We start from the raw sequence: 16,402 nt of genomic DNA, 5'->3' as shown, positions 1-16,402 counted from the left end.
GCTGAAGGAGAGACATGGGAGGGAAGACACTCAATACTCTCAAATACACATCCACACGCATAAGTCCCTTGCCATTGTGGCAGTAAACCCACAGCAACGTGGGTGCAGTAGCATCTAATGTCGAGAAAGTAAATTACAATGCTCACTGTTAAGCTAACCTACATCCCCATCCCCCTTTTTTGGTAAATAAAGGACTTTCAAACCGTTTTTGCAACTCCGAGCCATTTTGTCAGCTTTCTTGGACAGTGGACCCACACTCTTTTTGTAACAGATTTATTTTGGATGAGCAATGTGTTTTGTATGTACTAAAGGATAATCGTATTTTATGCTATACTCATTACAGACCCAGAGGTGGCACTCATTCATAGGGCATAATCGTCCGTGCTAACTCGAAGAAGTAGCACTTCCTGTTAGCAACCAATCCGCGACGTCTTCATGGTTTCCATGGGACTGTTGACAACAACTGTTGACTGCTCGCTAGTTAGCTAAAGATTGACGAGAAGACCTAACAAATGTTTTTTATGTGTCTTTGCATTTTTTAAGTGCCAACACCATAGTCAAACGTTTATAGGGATTTTTTTTGGAGTGGTGGCTCGTAAATAAGTTTGTCGACGACAGAGAGCTGTCCTCACTGTTAGCTAGTCAATCCAGAAAAGAGGACGACGGCAAGCTAGACTCCATTCCCAAGATGAGCGAACAGTTAAAATTCATCGTTGAACAACTCAACAAAGACCCGTTCAAGAAAAACTTCAATCTCATCACGTTTGACAATCTCGAACCGATGCAGCTGCTGCAAATTTTAAATGATGTCCTGGCTGAAATAGACCCAAAGGTGAAAATCTAGCACTGGCTTAAGTTATTGCAGTTACGCCTGTTTATGTGTGTTATTCGTGAATAAATCGATGTTAGGTTAAATCCTTTGCTGATGTCCTTCTTCTTCTTTTTTTCTTAGCAAGTTATGGATATACGCGAAGAAATGCCTGATCAAACCGTCAAAAGGATGAGTGCTCTCCTGGGTATGCTGAAATACAGACCTCCTGGAAACCTGTCTGATGTGTATGTGACTGCAGCCTTATTCAACTAGAAATGCGTACATTGCATTTGTTAGTTTTGATATATTGTCATTATTTGCTGTACCTCTAATCGCCTCTTGTAGAAGCACTTTCAGGCAGGGACTGGTGACAGGCAGCAAACCTGTGGTGCACCCTATCCTTCACTGGCTCCTCCAAAGGGTCCATGAATTGAAGAAGAGGGCTTATCTGGCACGCTTTCTAGTAAAGCTGGAGGTGCCTGCAGACTTTCTGCAGGATGATGTCATCAATGACACTTACCATCAGGTTTGCCAATATATTACAGATAGAGATATCATATAGTGTCTTGATGTTTTTTATATTGATTATTACTTCAAAGGCTAAAAAGGCAATAAATTATTGTTGTCTGTTTCCAGTATGAAGAACTAGTGGAAGGATTTAAGACATATCACAAGGAGTGTGAACAGCTGAGGACTTCAGGCTTCTCAACAGCAGAAATCAGAAGAGTAAATAAAACACTCAGTACCTTTGGCAACCTTTGTTTGTTTCAATGCTATGTTTTTGGTTGTGGGGTACTAGTGAGTCATTTTTCCTCTATTAGGTGATACAGTGCAAATGTAAAAAAAAAATAATAATAATCTTATGTTTTATAACAGGACATTGGTGCAATGGAGGAAGAGAAAGACCAATTGATCAAACGTGTCGACAGGTTAAAGAAGAGGGTAAGGCAGGTCACTTCTGCAATGCTTGGAAAGCCTAAGGATTCTTTAGAGACTTCATTGTCATTGTAAGCAGAGGAAACAATCAATTTGGAGATTGATTCATTGAGGAATGCAGCCTCAGATATAAAATTTAAAGCTCCTCCAAAAGACTTGACAGATTGCAATGCTGTCTTAAGTTCAAGTCTATGGAGTGATGAGCTGTTTATTTAATGGTTGGTAGTGTTTGTAGGCCCAGTGAAAAGATGAAACCTAAATCTGTTGGGGGAGTTTATTTATTTCTTGGTGACAGTGATACCAACTTGCTGTCAGAGATCACATTAACTTTTTATTCCACTAGGTGGAGTCAATGTCCAACCATCAATGGATGCTCGAACAGGCCAGACAGCTAAGAGTGGAGAAGGAGAGGGAGGAGTCACTGACTGACCAAAAGCAAGAACAGAAGAACCAAGTAAATGCTCCATCAGTCTTTGTTTAAACTCTGTGGCATATTTTGCATTGTCTGTGCTGTAAAGGACTGAGAAGAAAAATGTGAGTCTTGTGCCTGATTCTTAATAATACCAATAAGACCAAAGCTCTTTTCAAAATCACATACACAATCACATATCTCTCAGTACTTTTCACGCGTTTGAAATTAGCATTAAAACGATTTGTCTATAGCATGACTAATGGATTGACAAAAAATGAAAAAGACACGCTTTTCATAACTAACAAATAATTTCAAAGTTTTTCAAGTTGTGTAAAACTTTTAAATATTAAGCAAATCAGGTCCATAGCACCACCACATGACAGAAGCTCCAAAAGAAGTGCCTTAGATTCTCTGTCAAGGTTCACCAGTATAAAATCAATTTATGTGCATTGTATTGCATATTTGTTTGTTAACAAAGGATAGCACTGCTTAGGTCATCTGTTTTTCCCATATTTTCATGAAGGAGTGGTGCTAATATGTTCCAATGAGAAGCAGCTAAATATTCTGAAATTTTAGATTAGTGTTTAGCTCAGAAGTAGGTGAATGTGAGAAATTGAAAATTACATACAAATTCAAATGAATGCTAGACATGCACCTTGGTAATCAATGACTCTTTTTGAAGTTGTTGTTTTGTTTTTTTTTTTCAAACTGTGGAAAAATGACAAATGTCCTTTAGTTTCCTAAATAAGATTCTTTTTTACTTTTCTCTGTTAAAACATTGTGAATAATAAAGTAATAAGAAAACGTATCAGGACTTTTGAGACAAAACACGCAATTTGAAAATGTTACCTTGACTCTGGTTAAACACACGTGGCACTGGTAACTATTTTGTGATATTTTATAGACCAAAAGATTCATGAATTGATCTAGAAAATGATGAATGAGGACAAAATGATGAATGCGAAAACTACCATTGGTTACAGCAATAATAAGTGTTTTGTTAATTTTCCTAACTTATCTGTGTTTGTGTGTGCAGCTTTTCCAGGCAGAGCAGAGACTACAGCGATCACAGCATCAGTTGAAGGATTTGCAACAGGCAGCAACAGATGCCAGTCCAGAGAGTAAGCACACTCCTGTTGTTGCCTCCATAGGACACAGCTGGATGGAAAGTTCAAGGACACAGCAGAGCATTAGGGGGTCACTCAGCTAACCATCTAATTACGCTTTTCCTTGAAGCGGTGTACTACAACTTATCTGATCTTGAAATAGTCTCATAGTGTTTCCTGTGATATTGGAGTCTTCTGAGAGAACAAAGCTTTGCTATATTTTACACAGGATATTAGTGTTGTGTTTTCTGGCCTTTGAATGACTTTCCATTTTTAAGTGGTAATCAACTTGACTCAAATAATCAGAGCCTGAGAGGACCTTTCAAAAATGTAAAGCTCTAATTAAATTAGAAGCTCTTGTTTGTTCAGGTTTAATGAAGAGGCTTGAAGAGGAGATAAAGATCAATTCCTACATGGCTTCTGAAAAGCTCCCCAAAGACCTTGAGGGGATGAGGCGCACTGTGCAGTACCTTCAGAAGGTGGCATCTGAGCCTGCAATGGGCCAGGCTGATCTCCAGGAGCTAGAGGACAAGGTCAGGAGCATAGTGTCATGGTATGTCTGTATATCTCAATGTTTTGCAAAATTCTCATGTAATTGTTTTATATTCTTACACAGATTAAAGAATGCGATTCTCAGATAAACCAGCTGATTGAGAAGAGGATGATGAGAAATGACCCCATGGATGACAAATTAGCCCTTTACAGGCAACAGGTGCTGCCTTTATTGAATTTCTTTGATCTCCTTTGTCTTTGGTCAAGCTTTCTTGTGTGACACGTGCTTTCCTGGTGCGTTGTGCACTTATGTTGTGAGACGTCAAAGGTGCTCTGTGGAGGTTTCTCAAATACAATTTGCTTCCTATTAATGTTGCCTACCAGAAAATAGCCAGCATATCTTTAAGAATAAGGCGAATTATGACAAACAAAAGAAGGACACACTCCTACAAATGATTAAAAACTCTGGGAGGAGCATCAGGTCCATTGTGGAGATTTATTCATGTTAGAGAAAATCAACACATTTATGAGCACTTGATTGTTTATTTGATTGCTAACAAGTTATAGAACTGCACAAGTCCTCTGTTTTTACTACATTTTGGAGTCCTACTAATGTGCTCCAGTCCTGAAATATTATGAAATTTTAGGTGTTTCTATAAACGATAGTGTGTGTAATGGTAAGTTCTGAAGCATATGAGTGTGAATATATGAAATGTTAAAAAGTAGTCTATGTCTTAAGGATTTGTCTCACACGAGGTTCACTTTAGATGTGCGCTTACTCAAATAAAAGCATAATATTGAAATTGGAGAAATTAAAAAAACATTAATCTATCCAAATAGCAACTGTATTACAATCATTCAACAACCAAGAGATGTAACAGTTAGAAAAGCCGATCTTTGAGTGTCATGGGTTCTGTATAGACATTTGCTGTAAATGTGATAACTCAAGAACAATTCCTTTCAGCAATTACTTTGCGCATTATTAGCACCCTGTTACTTGAAGTTGACATAGCAAATTTAAACTGATACATATACATTTAACATACTGATGTTAGCAAGCGCTTGTCAGTTTGTTTTCAGTGGCATGGGGATGATGGCTCTTGCCACAATAATATTCCCATTGCTCAGCTCAGTGACTCCAGTCAGTCTCCCATGTGTTAAACCTCACTCTGGCAGTACGGGTGGCTGAGTAGTTAGTGTGCATGGCACATTATTGCGGCGTCCTGGGTTCGGTTCCAGCCATGGACCTATACTGCAGTTTTTCTCCCAGTTTCCTGTTGACCTCCAAAAATAAGTCTTTAAAAGTCATTCTGCAGAAAATGTTTCTTGTCATGTTTGTAAATCTAATGGAAACTGACCCCTGCAGGCTTCAATCATTGTTCGAAGAAAGGAATCAAAAGCAGAGGAGCTCCAGGAAGCGAGGGAGGAGCTGGCAGCAGCAGAGAGGGAGCTGAGACAGAGGAGCAGCCAGGCACAAGCTTCAGATGGGGCAGAGGTCATCCGGGGTGATGAGGTACATTGTCCTTCCTGAAGGACAGATCCGATTTCAGATTTGTTTATTTATATAGCGCCATATCATAACAAAGTTCCATCAAGGCACTTTACATATAGAGCAGGTGTAGACCAAACTCTTTATAAAATTATTTAGCATCATCTGATGAGCAAGCACTTGGCATAAGTGGCAAGGAAAAACTTCCTTTAAGAGGAACTTAGTAAATAGTTACACATGGTTAGAACTGGGAGAAACGGAGACTTCAGGGAAACATGGTTAGTGGTACAAGGTGCAAAATATTATAAGCAGTAAATATACCAGCTTGTTGCCCTGTTGGCATTATTATTATTTCTTACATAGCTGATATCTAGCTTTATTTTCAATAAGAAGTTTACCCCCAGTGGCCAATGATTATCATGACACATGCTATACAGCCATGATTCTGAAACCTTTTCAGTCATTCCCCACTTTGTACAAAGGGCCCTGCCCCCAAAGCCCCAACAAAATGCTAGTGAAATGCACCAAGCTTAAAATTTAGGTAACATGTTCTACCTATCACCAACTTTTGTGGTCTGTGTCATAAAATTCATCCATTTTGTGACAGTTAAGGCCACACTAGCGTGCCACCCATCTGTGTGAAAGGTTGATTATTGTTCCGCTGCAATTAAGACTTTTCATTTAGGCTACATGTAGCCTATTAGATGCTTTGTGTTTGGGTGTTTTGCTTTGAAAGCAGGGTCTTTGTTTGTCATGCCTAGCCTGTCGTGTCTCTATTCCCCACCAATGAGGTGTGCCCCACACTTTGAGAACCGCAGCCATTCAGAAACTTCACTTTTATCTAAATGTGCACAAGCACATCTGCAAACTGTAGCAAACACAAGAGGCTATTTCTGTTCTTATCCAAACTCACATGGACCTGCTGTCTAATGTTACTCATCCTCTTTCCTTGATCTCATTCACATTCCCATGCCAAGTCATAAATAGACTAAAACAGAGAAAATCCAGAACAAGGAACTCCTCAACAAAGTGCCAGGAAGTTGGCTTTTTCTCTGATCTTTAATATACAGTAGTCAGTCCCCCAATTCAAGTCAGCTGGACACATTAAACAGTTTGGGCACAAAACCTTTACCTTTTATTTTATATTCCATGCCAACAGTGTACTCCCCCCTTCAGACATATACCATGGTCTGCTTGGAAGTATCGTTGTACAGTCAGATGCTCTTACAGAATAGCTTCTTCTTTTGCCTATGCATAAATTAGGCTCATGGCCAAAGTGTCAGCTACAAACAGTTCTATATTGACAGAGGGACCTTGATAGATGACGGTTGTGCGCAGCTGTGATCAATGTACATGCATCATGAGAATTTTTACTGCACAGGGTTTGAACCACATTAATATCCATGAGATATGAGTTGCATACATGGAAAGGGTGCCGTTGAGGAGGGTACCATTGGTAAGTATTTTTGATGGTTCTGACTGAATTGTATTGGGTTTACTGAGTACCGATTTGTGTCAAATTGAACAGTGCAAAATTTCAGTACTTCAATTCAATGAAAGCTGCTTCTACTATTTGAGGTTCAAGGTTTTTAAAGTCTTGAGGTTTAAGGTTAAAGTTTAAGGTCTATATTTTTTTCAATTCCTTTATGATTTCATATGTTTTATTTTGTTTAAAATGTTCAAAATGAATAGGTAAGAAGTTTCTGACCTTTTTACACAGTAATTACATTTTGAATTTTGAACAACCCCCTGTCCTATGTTCTGTGAGGTTACTGTCGATCCCTGTGAATGGTGTATGTTTATGTTGTCAAAGGAGTCTCCTCTCAATCTCCTCCCAATGAGCCAAATACAATTTTCCACTATGGTGGGCATAAAGATTTATTCTAATTCTAAAGTTCTAGTTATATGAAAGACCCCAAAAGAGAGTTTGCATCTCTCCATGGTCCCTGTGTGGAAATGTAGTTTTAAGACCTTCTTTATTTTAGTTTATATTATAGTCACACTTAACTTGGAGGGCCTGAGGAATGTTTTGGCAGATTTTGCTAGCTTGGGACAGAGCCAAACTAGCTGATGGGCTGCTGGTTCGAGTACTATATTTAGTCTTTGAAGTAGCATTGATGTTCTGGTTTGATTCATTGTAATAAAGTAATTAGAATCTCTCAAACTGAAGAACTGTTTTTTTAGACAAACAAGACCAATGCTCCTTTGGTCTCTATGATCCCCTTCATATTTATATACCAATAGATTGTAGCAGAAACATAATGGGATGGCAACACAAGAATAAAAGAGGCTGGTTTCCCTTCTGCCAAAACAAAACAAAATTTTTCATTGACTCTGGAAAATGATAGCGAGAGTGAAATATCAGTGGAAAAGTTATTTCCAACATGTTTATTCCTTTCAGGAAGGGAAGAAAAATCAGTCACCCGACTAAGTACTCAGAGGTGGTGTGTAAAATGTTTGTAAAACCACTGGTGTTAGACAGACATTCTGTATACTTTCTGGCTGAAATGATGAACTTGTTGAGACAAAGAGATTTCTTGACACTGTACATGAATGAAGTTAATGCAGACTGTAGTTTTGACCCATCAGCTATGGTGGAGATCACTCTATCAGAGGTATTTTCCATTTTGCTGCTTATATGTCATCACACGCCAGCTACCATCTGAGAGGGATGACTGCCTCTGTTTGTCATTGATTGGCCAGTAATATAAAACCACTTTGTCACCCAGTCTCATCACACAAGTTAAATTTAGCCTTGCTTCAGTAAGATAGCATCAGAAATCTGAGAAACGTGAAATTCTGCTGGCCCATTAATGTTTCCATTCCATTCCATGTATGTCAAAGTCAAATGTATTATGACTGAGCTGTTGTCCTTTTTGACAGCAGTTGTTTTGGGACACAAGCCGGGAACACTATGCAGTATTATGCTGCTGCACTAATTCGTCTTTCAGCCGCGTCTGCCCTTGATGTCCCAAAATACACAAAGAATTAAAGTGCACTCATACACACGCCCACCCACACACACATCAAGCGTCATAGATCCCCCAAAGGATTTGAAGCAGTTTGATTTCTGGGGCTGCTCTCCTGTGTCCATGTTCATTTATAGCTGTCATTGTGGAGAAGTTTTATTGTGTCCTGATAGACAGTGTGGGGACTGACTCAACAACCATTTAAAGCAGTTTTTCTTCCAGATGAAGCTGTTTGTTGTAGATAGCTTGCTATGAACCTGAAAGGAACTAGTGACTGTTTCAGATCAGGGCATTTCCCCCAAGGCCCTCTGTTGTGGTCACTGCTGTTTTTTAATCTCTTCCCTCTCCTGGCTCATCCAATTGTCTTGTCCAGTGGCCTTTAACAGTAGCTCAGCTGTGTAGACAATCAAAATTAGTTTTAATGCATCTTTCATGAAGTTTCCCAAGAAAGAATATACACTTTCTAACTTGCAGCACAAAATCATTGTTTCTATTGAAATACAATGGTGCATGTGATATAAATATTAGTGTTGTGCATGTCTGGTCTGTGACTGATGCATTATATATCTTAATAATTGGCCAAACCTCTGATAATTTAGTGATAATTAAGCAGCAACCACTGATGTGACATGCTACAATTCACCCCCCCAATCACGATACGGACGGTTCAATGGAATTTCATTCAACAATTAAATTATTATGTGACCCTGCAATCACTCTCAGCAAGATTTTTTAGTTTTGGTTTTATAGCGTGCAATATTTGTTTTGATCCTGTTTCTCTGCTCTCAATAACATTGTCTCAAGCAGCTTGTTACTGTTTTTCAGAGGAAAAAATGCTTAAAACCCACTGTACACTAGGTTGCAATTAGGTGGGGAACATTCATTGCCAAGTGTTAAACTGTTAAAGACTACGATATTTCATAGTTCATCATATGAACTCAGGCTATTATGTCAGCGTTGGGCTGACAGCTTCTTTCTGTTCTCCTCAAAATCAGTCTCCAGTTTTGTTTTGTTTGCTATTTTGCACAAGTGCTTCTTTTCATTAATATCTGCTATAGTGTTTATTAGATATTGAAGTAATGTTGATTTCTGTCTTTTTTCTTTAAAGTTGAAACATCTGGTAGTGAAATTGCGAAGCAAGGGAACCATGTACAAGAAGAAACGCCTGGATATTGCTGAGCTGAAAGCAGAATATGGAGTCCTACAGCGAACTGAGGAGATTCTCAGGCAGAGACACGAGATTGTTCAACAGAAACTGGTAAGTCATTACTGTATTAGAGTGGGGATGACATCCAGCAAAGGGTTGTAAATTGGGCTCAGATCCAGGCCACTGATGTTTATCATTATTTTCATGTTTTGTTTCTGAGTTACATTTCTCTCTCAGTCACTCATTTGATGTTCTTTTTGTTTAGGCTACATGTAGTCTATCAATGATTGCTTTGTGTGTGTGTGTGTGTGTGTGTGTGTTTTGGTTTGATTGTAGGATCTTTGTTGTTGGTAAAAAAAAGACATAGTAAAGATGGGCATGAAAAGGAAAATTTCCTCCTGTTTGCTGTGCCCCACCTGTCATGTCTATATGCCCCAGCAACGGGATGCGCCCCACACTTTGAGAACTGTTCATGAGGAAGACAGTTCGATCTGGAGATCGAAAAATCAAAGCATTGAAGGTGTCAGTTATAATTTCTGCAGCTTCCTTATTATTCAGCCCTTTAATGTAAAGCATTAAGTAATTTGTCCAAACCCCCGCAGAATATAGAAGATAAAATGTGTTTATGAAAAATTCTCCAGTAACTGTGACTAATAAAAAAAAAAGCTTACTAATTAATAGGGTTGTCAGTGTTAATACATTAATCGTGATCAATAAAAAAGCTCCTTAAATCACATTTTTTTTAATCACGTTAAATTGTATGCTGCCATTTATAGGCAAATTTTTTTGCCAAATTTTACACCAAGTAACTACAGGGCCAGAATTGCCAATACCAACGTCGATACTTCATATTCTAACAAGTAGCTAATGAGCTTTCATGTAGGGGCAAGCAGTGTGTAATTTTGTTTTTTTGATTTTTTTTTTTATTAATGTGTCATCATATGTTAAATCAGAATTAATTTTCTGACAGCTATATGAGTTTGTGAGTTCTGTGTTCCTTGTTTATCAACCTTGCTTAAAAAGTAAAAATAGATTTAGATATATTTTTAACAGAAAATCTTTACGAAAGAAAACTCATAATTGAAGTCTGAAGTTTGTATTGAGAAATAATTGTATAATAACGAAGCAATTTTTTCCTATATTCCTACTTCTTTGGCATTTTTAAAGTACACAAAACTATTATTGCAATAATCTAACAGTGACTATGAACTCAGTATTAGTAGTAATTAGTAATTCCCTAGTATTAGTTATACATTAGCTCTCAACTTATTAAAAACAAAAAGCATTGAAATGGTAGCGTCAGCTTGATTGGTAGTTCAAAAAATGTTGATCCAACTTGTAGAGGAGTCAAAATTGCCTTTTATTGCTAGTAAATTAACATGATCAAACCAGGTTGACAGAACTGCAGTAGTGATGGGACGAAGTCACCAAGAAATGTACCATGTATGCACCACAACAGTGGAAAATTACAACTGGTCTAATATAGAGCTGCACGTGGAGCTCTGTACTGTACAAAAAGAACCAACATCAGCAAAATACTTGCCACTTTAGGATGGTCATTAGTAAATGACAGACTACTCATTTCTGCTTTCTTTGGTTTGAAAAATTTTATCCCCTAAGGGCCCAGGTGACTTGTATAACTAGCTCAAAGCTAACTTTGACAAAAACACCAGACATGCATTACAATATTTCTTTATGCTTTTAGTAGTAATCATTAGCCCATTTTCACACAAAATGTATCATATAATGCCATTAGGAGTCAAATGGTACCAAATGTTGGAATGACTCAAACACAACAAACCTTAACCAGCGCTTGAAAAAGCAGACAGTTAAATTATAAGACAAGCTGCAATAGCGATATTGGTGTGAAACCTGCCACGGAGTTCATTTGAAATTTAACATTAACAAGCCAGATGTTATTTCAGCAAAACATGGATGCAACTTTAACATTCATATTTAGTCTTCTATATAAATTTTTATGTTACAGTATAAACCATAAGATTTCCCGGGGACATAGCTTGGTGGTAGAGCACATGCTTTGCATGCAGAGGCCCTGTGTTCAAACACCAGCCACAAGGCAAACCAGTGGTAGGCTTGTGCTGGTCCCAAGCCTGCAGAAATTGGGAAAGTTGCGACGGGAAGGGCATCCAGCATAAAAAAACTGTAGCCAAATCAATCATGCAAGTCACAGATCTGATTTTCTGTGACAACCTCAAATAGAGAAAAACTGAAAGGGGGGGGTAAAAACCATAAGATTGTAAGATTGATTTTACGAACAACAAGAACAGTCACAATTTTTGTTCCTGTATTTCTCTTTCACCATCAATTGGTTTAATTAAATATGACTCTAGCATGATAGGAGTCATTGGCCAATGTGTAGCTCCATTTAATCAGTTGAGTTCAATAAGTTGGACAAGAACATGTGAGAGGTCCAACAGAAGGACACATTAGTAATCATCTGTTTCAATGCTCTACGTTTTACAATGTCTTCTAACGCCTTACAAAGTAAAGAGGGCACGCTGTACTTTGTAAAATTCAAACTCCATCCATCTCAGACACTCAGACTGCCATTTCTGAAGTGCTGTTTTCAATTGATCTCCCCATTCACACAGTTTGTGTTGATAGTGAAGTGCTAGACGAGTCCTGGAAATGGCTTCACATCTCTGTTCTGCCACAGCACCTCACATGTATATAGGCTGCCCAATGCAGGGAGAGCTGTTGTTTCGAATGGTCCTTCTGCAGCTCCTCTGTCTGCATCCCACAGTATGATATGTTAAAGCAATGAAAGTTTTCCTGCCCTGCTTTTCCCATGTTGCTGTAGGGTTAGCGCTGTTTTTAAACATTCAAGGGTTTGTGTTTGTGTTTTCCATATCACAGTTTAGCGACTAACCCTAACTTCATGTGGAGTAAAATTGTATTTTGCTCTTCAATAGGCATTGTTGTGGACTTGCAGTGTTACTCCTCGGAAGACAAATTTATTTTGACCATTTCATTTCATTTCATTTCTGAAACTGCTCATGTTTCTCTGTTGCATTTTAAAGCAAACCGTAGAAGCTGAAAAGGGAATCTCTGGCTACAGTGACACTCAGGAGGAATTGGAGAGGGTGTCTGCTATTAAGAGCGAGCTGGATGAGAAGAAGGGCCGAACACTGGATGGCATGTCTGAAATGGTGACTATTAGGCCATGAGTAAAACCACCACATCCAAGTTCAACTTTGTAGTTAATATTCAATTGATAATTGCTGTTAAATTGATTACTAGTAATAAATAAAAGATTAAATGTTGTCTGTTTAAAAGAAAAAAAATCCAAACATCTGGGCAACAAGTGCAAATTGCAATTTTCTTTTCATTTTATTTAATGATTTTTTTTTTGCCACATGGTAAAGATGTCCTATGCCACTCTCCCACTCTAATCTATAATTTTTTAAAGCCTCTCCATAATACTGGCTCACCCACATGACACAGATATTTTCACGTAGTTTGGCTAATTACAGTAGAACTACTTACTGAATGAGCCTGTCCAGACTGTTCTTGGGTGGCATATTTTTCAAAAATAGATTTCTCAGATGTGAATATCTCTCAGTTAGCATCTGTCTAGTCAATGATGCACCATAACCATCACATGCTTTTGATTTAGAAAAAGTTGTATACCGTTTCCTCTTAATTTACACTTATTTGTGGTTTTCTATAGGTGAAGAAATTAAACTCTATGATTGTAGAAAAAAAATCTGCTCTAGCTCCAATTATAAAAGAACTGAGGTCACTGAGACAGCGATATCAGGTGAGCAAGCATTTCCCACAACATAATGCCCCCACCCCCAAACACACACATACACACGCACACTGAGTGAAAGAAGAGGTTTCAATTTTCCAAACATTTTTCCAGAATCACTCTTGCATTTTGTAATTTACTTTGGACTATCCTATTGAAAAGCTATATTAGGAAGCAATAAATTGAAGAGTCTGTTGCAATATAATCAGCTCCAGTACCAGCCGTAATCCTATGTTGATGTGCAACAGTGCTATGAGTGTGACAAGTGTTAAAAATGTGTATTCTCTGTATTTGTCTCAATTCTCATCCAGCAGGAAATCATTTGTCTCTCAGTTCCTGTGTACTGACGGTTCCTTTTCTCGTGTTAACAGGAGCTAAACCAGGAATATGAGGAAAAGAAGGTGCAGTATGAAAGTTGTGCTGCTGGTCTGGAGAGCAACAGATCTAAATTGGAGCAGGTATAATTTATATCCTACATTACACTGAATATATGTGACAATTTTAATATATTTATACATATTATTCAATGTATTTTTGCTTTATATTTTATGTCTACAATATACCATAGCTGTATAGTGTATGCCTTTATTCACCTTGTTTTTTTTTTTTGTTTTTTTTTTTAGGAAGTGAAAATCCTGAGAGAGGAGAAGGCACAGGATGAAAACCACTATCATCATATTAACTCAATGTCAGAGGCATGTATGTTAAAGATTGTTGTACAAAGAAAAACATTTAAGCCTGGCAGTGCATCTGGTCCACAAACCATTGATTCATCGTCCACCCCTTATTTGCCAGTCCATTGCTGGGCCAACAGACCGAGACACACAGAGACAAACAACCACTCACACTCACTGACAAATTATTTGTCACCAATTAACCTAAACATGAATGTCTTTGCACAGTGGGTGGAAACCCACGCAGGCACAGGGAGAGCATACAAACTCCACACAGAACAGCCCCAGGCCTGGGAACCAAACGTGCAGCCTTCTTGTTATGGGGCAACGCTAACCACTATTCCACCATGTGGCCCAGGTTGCAAACCAAATATTGTAAAATTTAAATTGATACTGCAAACTGCAAATAGCGACTTGCCACCAACACAGGTTCTGCAATAAAGTGTCATAGCAATTTGCAGTGACCAAGTGTGACCAACCCCAATTCATCCGTTTGATCTCTCTATATCTGTCTTCCACAGATTGTTGATATGCAAATACAGCGGGCAGCTGAAGAGATGAAGGCCTATGTGTCCTCTGATCCAGATGAGAAAAAGAAGGCTATCAGGTACCCATGCAAAGCAAGGTCCACCAGCAAATCATAAGATGAGAGTTTTTACTTTACAAAAGTCTTATTTAAACACAGGTAGCTGAGTTGTCACCTCTTTATTTCTGCATACATCAGTGAGAGTTGTCAGAGACCACACCTTATGATATCAAGATATGCTGATACAACACACCTTTTCTAAAAACAGTGAGTGAGAACAACATGTGAGATTGTAATGACTTGAATAAATTTTTTTCTCTGTCTCTTTTATAGAGAGGTGTACATGAAAAGCATTTCAGAACAAGAGTTACTTGGCAAGGTGAGAATTAACATTGTAGACTTTATTCTGTCAAGGTTATGGAAACAAGGAAACTGACTGTAACCTTTCAGATATATATCAATGTAAAGGAGTACATATTTTTAACATGTTCAAAGTCTGCATTCAGTGGTATTCCAACTTCATAATTACTCCTTTGCCTTGTGGAATCCAGAAGTTGCGAGAGAAACAGAAGATGGTGAAGGGGAGCCACACCATCAACATGGAGCAGATGAAGATGTGGCGGGATCTGGAGCAGCTAATGGAGTGCAAGGGGCAGTGCTTCATACGAGCACAGAGCCAGGCATCTATTGGTCAGGTGATACAGGAAGAAGGAGAGGATAGGCTGGTGCTGTGAAGGTCCCTGTCCAGGCAATGACATCTGCTTGTCACCTACAGCACAATCTCTATACCCTTCTGTAACGCGTCTGAAACATTCTGCAGTACAGGGTTGTTAATAACTGGAAAACATTGTCCAGTCAAAATGTTTGTTTCATTGTGTTCATGGGATTCCATTTCCCTACCATTTTGTCTTGTTACAAATTGCTAACACGTTTTGCTTGATAAATTATCTTGTGAACATCGGAAAGTTGTGGGGACTACACAGTTTACGGTGTTTTGTGGGTCCACATCTTAAAAACGTGTCAATCAGGAGGTGTTACAAGATTTGGTTTTCACTCTGGCCCACTGAAGACTCCCAAGTCACACATCTTTAAGAATACACTTTGAATCAAATCATCCAAAGATAACAGCATACAAAGTAGTGCACTTGGGATGTGGCCATTGTCAACTATTTTTGGCAATGACAACCATGACCTTGGACAGAGAGTCTTGCCAATTTTGGAATTGGCAGGGCTGGCCATTGCATTGGACAGAGCAGATGAAATAGTCCAACAAATTAACTTGTGACAAACTGTATATGGCACATTTTTCCCAAATGAAGCCTTTTTAGGTAACCATGTCTAATGTGCTCTTTGCTATGTTAGTAATGTTGCAGTGCTTTGTGGATCTGGGGCATTACTAAACTGCATAAACAGGTCTTAAAACGGCTGACTATGATGACCCCTAAAAAACACAATGTGCGTTGGAGGGGTTAGCCCACTGTCCTCAGACGTGTAAAGAATTTTGGCTGACTTTACACTTGGAATGGAGAAACAGGTCAACTCTACTCTGCCATTAATTGTTTCTGGCTGAAAACATGTAGCTGCCCTAACTCCAGCTAGTGGAATGTGTTTTGTGTGACTGTCAAGTTGAGTATCAAGTGTTAGACGAGTATAAATGAGGTATTAATACAGTAAAAAGGATTATTCTCTAAAGGGACAAATGTTGTCTGGAAGAGGGAATTGTGTGTCCGTTGTTAAATCTATACAAGCAAGTCATAATCCAGTGTACAGCACCAGCATGACAATATTGAATGTGGGATAAAATTATCCACATTGGTTTTGTTAAATTCTATCTTCTTTGGGTCAACGTTAACAGAAAGCAAGTGCCTTTTTTATTGACGGCGTCCATCCTACGTTATATGTTCCTGTTTCATAAAGCCTGTCACGGGTAATGTTTCTGGATGCAAATAGCAATGATCCTCTGAAAAACCAGTCCGGTAAGACGAGCAATATTAAACACTATAATCAATGATAACTGACTCCGTGGTTTTTTAATTTAACCTAATTATATACAGCACGTGATGTTGGA

At 38.4% G+C, this 16,402-nt stretch overlaps 1 protein-coding gene across 3 annotated transcripts; it reads left to right on the top strand.

The window, feature by feature from the left end:
* The first annotated feature begins 452 nt into the window (after nucleotides 1-452).
* ift81 (intraflagellar transport 81 homolog) lies at nucleotides 453-16,324 on the top strand. Of its 3 annotated transcripts, none has more exons than XR_003841095.1 (18): nucleotides 453-832; nucleotides 953-1,056; nucleotides 1,157-1,337; nucleotides 1,448-1,537; nucleotides 1,688-1,753; nucleotides 2,091-2,201; nucleotides 3,196-3,280; nucleotides 3,635-3,798; nucleotides 3,882-3,977; nucleotides 5,124-5,270; nucleotides 9,324-9,473; nucleotides 12,404-12,532; nucleotides 13,054-13,143; nucleotides 13,506-13,592; nucleotides 13,758-13,833; nucleotides 14,330-14,415; nucleotides 14,668-14,713; nucleotides 14,886-14,897. XR_003841095.1 is itself a non-coding variant. In XM_029510665.1 (18 exons), the coding sequence occupies exons 1-18, from the start codon at nucleotides 689-691 to the stop codon at nucleotides 15,066-15,068; spliced, it is 2,028 nt and encodes a 675-aa protein (XP_029366525.1). In that variant the 5' UTR covers nucleotides 453-688; the 3' UTR covers nucleotides 15,069-16,324. The 3 variants fall into 3 exon arrangements, 2 of the variants coding, with proteins under 2 accessions (XP_029366525.1, XP_029366524.1); XM_029510665.1 differs by having other exon boundaries at nucleotides 13,509-13,592; nucleotides 13,758-13,829; nucleotides 14,886-16,324; XM_029510664.1 differs by having other exon boundaries at nucleotides 13,758-13,829; nucleotides 14,886-16,324.
* The last annotated feature ends 78 nt before the right edge of the window (nucleotides 16,325-16,402 follow it).

Source organism: Echeneis naucrates, chromosome 9 (genome assembly GCF_900963305.1).
Source record: "Echeneis naucrates chromosome 9, fEcheNa1.1, whole genome shotgun sequence".
In the NCBI taxonomy this organism is placed as follows: domain Eukaryota; kingdom Metazoa; phylum Chordata; class Actinopteri; order Carangiformes; family Echeneidae; genus Echeneis; species Echeneis naucrates.
Note: the sequence above shows the minus strand (reverse complement) of the source record. Positions and strands in the feature narration are given on the sequence as shown.